The following is a 5,611-nucleotide window of genomic DNA, read 5'->3' as shown; positions in this document are numbered from 1 at the left end:
AAGTTAGTAGAACTATAGATATCGTATAAACTCTACATCATTACAGTAAAGTTAGTAGAACTATAGATATCGTGTAAACTCTACATCATTACAGTAAAGTTAGCGGAACTATAGATATCGTATAAACTCTACATCATTACAGTAAAGTTAGCGGAACTATAGATATCGTATAAACTCTACATCATTACAGTAAAATTAGTAGAAGTATAGATATCGTGTAAACTCTAACAGTAAAGTTAGTAGAAGTGTAGATATCGTATAAACTCTACATCATTACAGTAAAGTTAGTAGAAGTATAGATATTGTGTAAACTCTAACAGTAAAGTTAGTAGAAGTATAGATATCGTGTAAACTCTACATCATTACAGTAAAGTTAGTAGAACTATAGATATCGTATAAACTCTACATCATTACAGTAGAGTTAGTAGAACTATAGATATCGTATAAACTCTAAATCATTACAGTAAAGTTAGTAGAACTATAGATATCGTGTAACTCTACATCATTACAGTAAAGTTAGCAGAACTATAGATATCGTGTAAACTCTACATCATTACAGTAAAGTTAGCAGAACTATAGATATCGTATAAACTCTACATCATTACAGTAAAGTTAGTAGAAATATAGATGGCGTGTAAACTCTACATCATTACAGTAGAGTTAGTTGAACTATAGATATCGTATAAACTCTAAATCATTACAGTAAAGTTAGAGAAACTATAGATATCGGATAAACTCTACATCATTACAGTAAAGTTAGTAGAACTATAGATATCGTGTCAACCCTAAACTATTCAGACTGAAGTTAGTAGAACTATAGATATCGTGTAAACCTGATTTAGAGTTTATACGATATCTATAGTTCTACTAACTTTACTGTAATGATGTAGGATGTAGAGTTTATACGATATCTATAGTTCTACTAACTTTACTGTAAATTACAGTAAGGTTAGCGGAACTATAGATATCGTGTAAACTCTACATCATTACAGTAAAGTTAGTAGAACTATAGATATCGTGTAAACCCTACATCATTTAAGTAAACTTAGCAAAACTATAGATATCGTATAAATTCTACATCATTACAGTAAATTTAGTAGAACTATAGATATCGTGTAAACTCTACATCCTTACAGTAATATTAGAGGAAATATAGATATCGTGTAAACCCTACATCATTTAAGCAAACTTAGCAAAACTATAGATATCGTATAAACTCTACATCATTATAGTAAAGTTAGTAGAACTATAGATATCGTGTAAACTCTACATCATTACAGTAAAGTTAGCGGAACTATAGATATCTTATAAACTCTACATCATTATAGTAAAGTTAGTAGAACTATAGATATCGTGTCAACCCTAAACTATTCAGACTGAAGTTAGTAGAACTATAGATATCGTATAAACTCTAAATCATTACAGTAAAGTTAGCGGAACTATAGATATCTTATAAACTCTACATCATTATAGTAAAGTTAGTAGAACTATAGATATCGTGTAAACTCTACATCATTACAGTAAAGTTAGCAGAACTATAGATATCGTATAAACTCTACATCATTACAGTAAAGTTAGCAGATCTATAGATATCGTATAAACTCTACATCATTACAGTAAAGTTAGCGGAACTATAGATATCGTGTAAACCCTACATCATTACAGTAGAGTTAGTAGAAGTATAGATGGTGTGTAAACTCTACATCATTACACTAAATTTAGCAGAACTATAGATATCGTGTCAACACTAAACTATTCAGACTGAAGTTAGCAGAACTGTAGATATCGTGTAAACCCTACATCATTACAGTAAAGTTAGTTGAACTATAGATATCGTGTCAACACTAAACTATTCAGACTGAAGTTAGCAGAACTATAGATATCGTGTAAACCCTACTTCATTACAGTAAAGTTAGTAGAACTATAGATATCGTGTAAACTCTACATCATTACAGTAAAGTTAGTAGAACTATAGATATCGTGTAAACTCTACATCATTACAGTAAAGTTAGTAGAACTATAAATATCGTATAAACTCTAAATCATTACAGTAAAGTTAGCGAACTATAGATATCGTATAAACTCTACATCATTACAGTAAATTTAGTAGAACTATAGCTATCGTGTCAACCCTAAACTATTCAGACTGAAGTTAGTAGAACTTTAGATATCGTGTAAACCCTACATCATTACAGTAAAGTTAGTAGAACTATAGATATCGTGTCAACACTAAACTATTCAGACTGAAGTTAGTAGAACTATAGATATCGTGTCAACACTACATCATTACAGTAAAGTTAGTAGAACTATAGATATCGTATAAGCTCTACATCATTACAGTAAAGTTAGCAGAACTATAGATATCGTGTAAACTCTACATCATTACAGTAAAGTTAGCAGAACTATAGATATCGTATAAACTCTACATCATTACAGTAGAGTTAGTAGAAGTATAGATGGCGTGTAAACTCTACATCATTACACTAATTATAGCAGAACTATAGATATCGTGTCAACACTAAACTATTCAGACTGAAGTTAGTAGAACTATAGATATCGTGTAAACCCTACATCATTACAGTAAAGTAAGTAGAACTATAGATATCGTGTCAACATTAAACTATACAGACTGAAGTAAGTAGTAGAACTATAGATATCGTGTATACCCTACATCATTACAGAATTATAGTATTAGAATTAGAATTATTAGTAGAAGTATAGATGTCATGTAAACACTAAACCATTCACACTGAAGTTAGTATAGGTATAGATTCGTTTCTTAATGTCATAACAATACTTTTACGTGCATGTTACTCCAAAGGAGAACAAAACTACTGTATGTGACAAAAGGAGTAAACACGCAGCTAATGAAGAAATGAGGTTTGGAAATTCAGTATTTTGTTGTATATTAATAGTGATCTCTTAACTCTCACAACCGAACTATTAATTGATGTGTGAAATGTAACTGAGAAAAAACAAAAACAAAATACTTAATAAATTCTACTTGTGAGTAGTAGTGTTATATATATATAGCTATTATTGGCGATATCTAAGTGTTTAATATGATCAGAGCACTTGTTAATATGTTAGTTATGTTACACGTTATTACCTGAAGTGAAATATTGTCCTACTTTTAAATCGGACGTAATTATATATTTCACTAGCTGTAACTAATTCTTGTTTCCTTACCTCGCCCACTCCTGCCGACAAACCTCAAGTCATTGAATTTGGCAACGTGATTTTTCATGGCTGCCGAGGCGTTACGAAGTTCGGCACAAAAGTTCTCATCGTTTCCCGCTCGAAGTGTCACCAAGGTCCCGTCGGACACGTCGGCTAGAGTCACGACTTTGAAAGCTACAGGAAGAGTTTTGTTGGACCGCCAGTGGGACGGGAGAACTGAGCAAAGCATACTAGGACTGCCTGTCCGCACCAGCTCGCCTGGGTGCTCGCTTAGTGCCTCGTGGAGAGCCCGTTCTCCTGGCAGAAGGAAGTCCGTCATGGTGTCGGCTGATGAGCCGAGCAGATCTGTTGGCAAGTGCATGAGTTACGAGACGTACCTGGACGCAGCGGAGCAGCCGCGAAACGTGCGACTGGTGATGCTTGTGGTTTACACCCAGAATTCCTTCAACACAAACTTTCTAGTTCGGCGGAGCTCTTAAATATACTAGCGTCCTCTACCGGGAAGGCGTGTTAGTATTCAAATAAGAATATTAGCTTCGTAGCAGATAATAAAAAAACAACAACTGAAGCATAAAGAAACACCAAACATATAAAATATACAAATAAAAACACAAACAACACAACATCATATAAAACAAAAAGTTACTTAAAACATCTGAATACATAAAAACTATTAAACAAAAACATCTGAAGACATAAAAATTATTAAACAAAAACATATAAAACAAAAAACATAAAACATCCAAAAAGACATAAAAACTATTAAACAAAAACAACAAAATTATATAAAACAAAAAGTGACATAAAAGATCTGAAGACATAAAAAACTATTAAACAAACACAACAAAAATAGATAAAACAAAAAGTGACGTAAAACATCTGAAGACATAAAACTATTAAAACAACAAAAACATATAAAACAAAAAGTGACATAAAACATCTGAAGACATAAAAACTATTAAATTAACAAAAACATATAAAACAAAAAGTGACATAAAACATCTGAAGACATAAAAAACTATTAAATTAACAAAAACATATAAAACAAAAAGTAACATAAAACATATGAAGACATAAAAACTATTAAACAAACACAACAAAAATAGATAAAACAAAAATGACATAAAACATCTGAAGACATAAGAAATTATTAAACAAAAACAACAAATTATATAAAACCAAAAGTGACATAAACATATGAAGACATAAACAACTATTAAACAAACACAACAAAAACATATAAAACGAAAAGTGACATAAAACATCTGAAGACATAAAAACTATTAAACAAACACAACAAAAATAGATAAAACAAAAAGTGACATAAAACATCTGAAGACATAAGAAATTATTAAAACAACAAAAACATATAAAACAAATAATTACCTTAAACATAAATAAATTGTTATAAATAACAATTTACCGTTGATAAACACGGTAACAACGTTGTTAACATCAAAGGTAAAGATTATCCTAGCTTGTGACTTGTGTTGTTGCTTTATTGTTAATATCAAAGGTAAAGAGTATCCTAGCTTGTGACTTGTGTTGTTGTTTTATTGTTAACATCAAAGGTAAAGAGTATCCTAGCTTGTGACTTGTGTTGTTGTTTTATTGTTAACATCAAAGGTAAAGAGTATCCTAGCTTGTGACTTGTGTTGTTGTTTTATTGTTAATATCAAAGGTAAAGAGTATCCTAGCTTGTGACTTGTGGTGTTGTTTTATTGTTAACATCAAAGGTAAAGAGTATCCTAACTGGTGACTTGTGTTGTTGTTTTATTGTTAACATCAAAGGTAAAGAATATCTTAGCTTGTGACTTGTGTTGTTGTTTTATTGTTAACATCAAAGGTAAAGAGTATCCTAGCTTGTGACTTGTGTTGTTGTTTTATTGTTGACATTAAAGGTAAAGAGTATCATAACTTGTGACTTGTGTTGTTGTTTTATTGTTAACATCAACGGTAAGGAGTATCCTAGCTTGTGACTTGTGGTGTTGTTTTATTGTTAACATCAAAGGTAAAGAGTACCCTAGCTTGTGACTTGTGTTGTTGTTTTATTGTTAACATCAAAGGTAAAGAGTATCCTAGCTTGTGACTTGTGTTGTTGTTTTATTGTTAACATCAAAGGTAAAGAGTATCCTAACTGGTGACTTGTGTTGTTGTTTTATTGTTAACATCAAAGGTAAAGAGTATCCTAGCTTGTGACTTGTGTTGTTGTTTTATTGTTGACATTAAAGGTAAAGAGTATCCTAGCTTGTGACTTGTGTTGTTGTTTTATTGTTGACATCAAAGGTAAAGAGTATCCTAGTTTGTGACTTGTGGTGTTGTTTATTGTTGACATCAAAGGTAAAGAGTATCCTAGCTTGTGACTTGTGGTGTTGTTTTATTGTTGACATCAAAGGTAAAGAGTATCCTAGCTTGTGACTTGTGGTGTTGT

The 5,611-nt window shown here is 31.2% G+C and overlaps 1 protein-coding gene across 1 annotated transcript in view; it reads right to left on the bottom strand.

Moving 5' to 3' along the window:
• Positions 1–3,583, bottom strand: part of LOC106471788 (runt-related transcription factor 1-like) — a 25,785-nt gene extending 22,202 nt beyond the window's left edge. Inside the window, exon 1 of the mRNA XM_022400404.1 lies at positions 3,190–3,583. Coding sequence (XP_022256112.1) covers positions 3,190–3,541 — 352 coding nt within the window. The 5' untranslated portion in view covers positions 3,542–3,583. The remainder of the gene's footprint in view (positions 1–3,189) is intronic.
• Positions 3,584–5,611: the final 2,028 nt, after the last annotated feature.

The sequence above is a fragment of the Limulus polyphemus genome, unplaced genomic scaffold (assembly GCF_000517525.1).
Source record: "Limulus polyphemus unplaced genomic scaffold, Limulus_polyphemus-2.1.2 Scaffold4858, whole genome shotgun sequence".
In the NCBI taxonomy this organism is placed as follows: Eukaryota; Metazoa; Arthropoda; class Merostomata; order Xiphosura; family Limulidae; genus Limulus; species Limulus polyphemus.
This window is presented reverse-complemented; position numbering and strand designations above follow the sequence as displayed.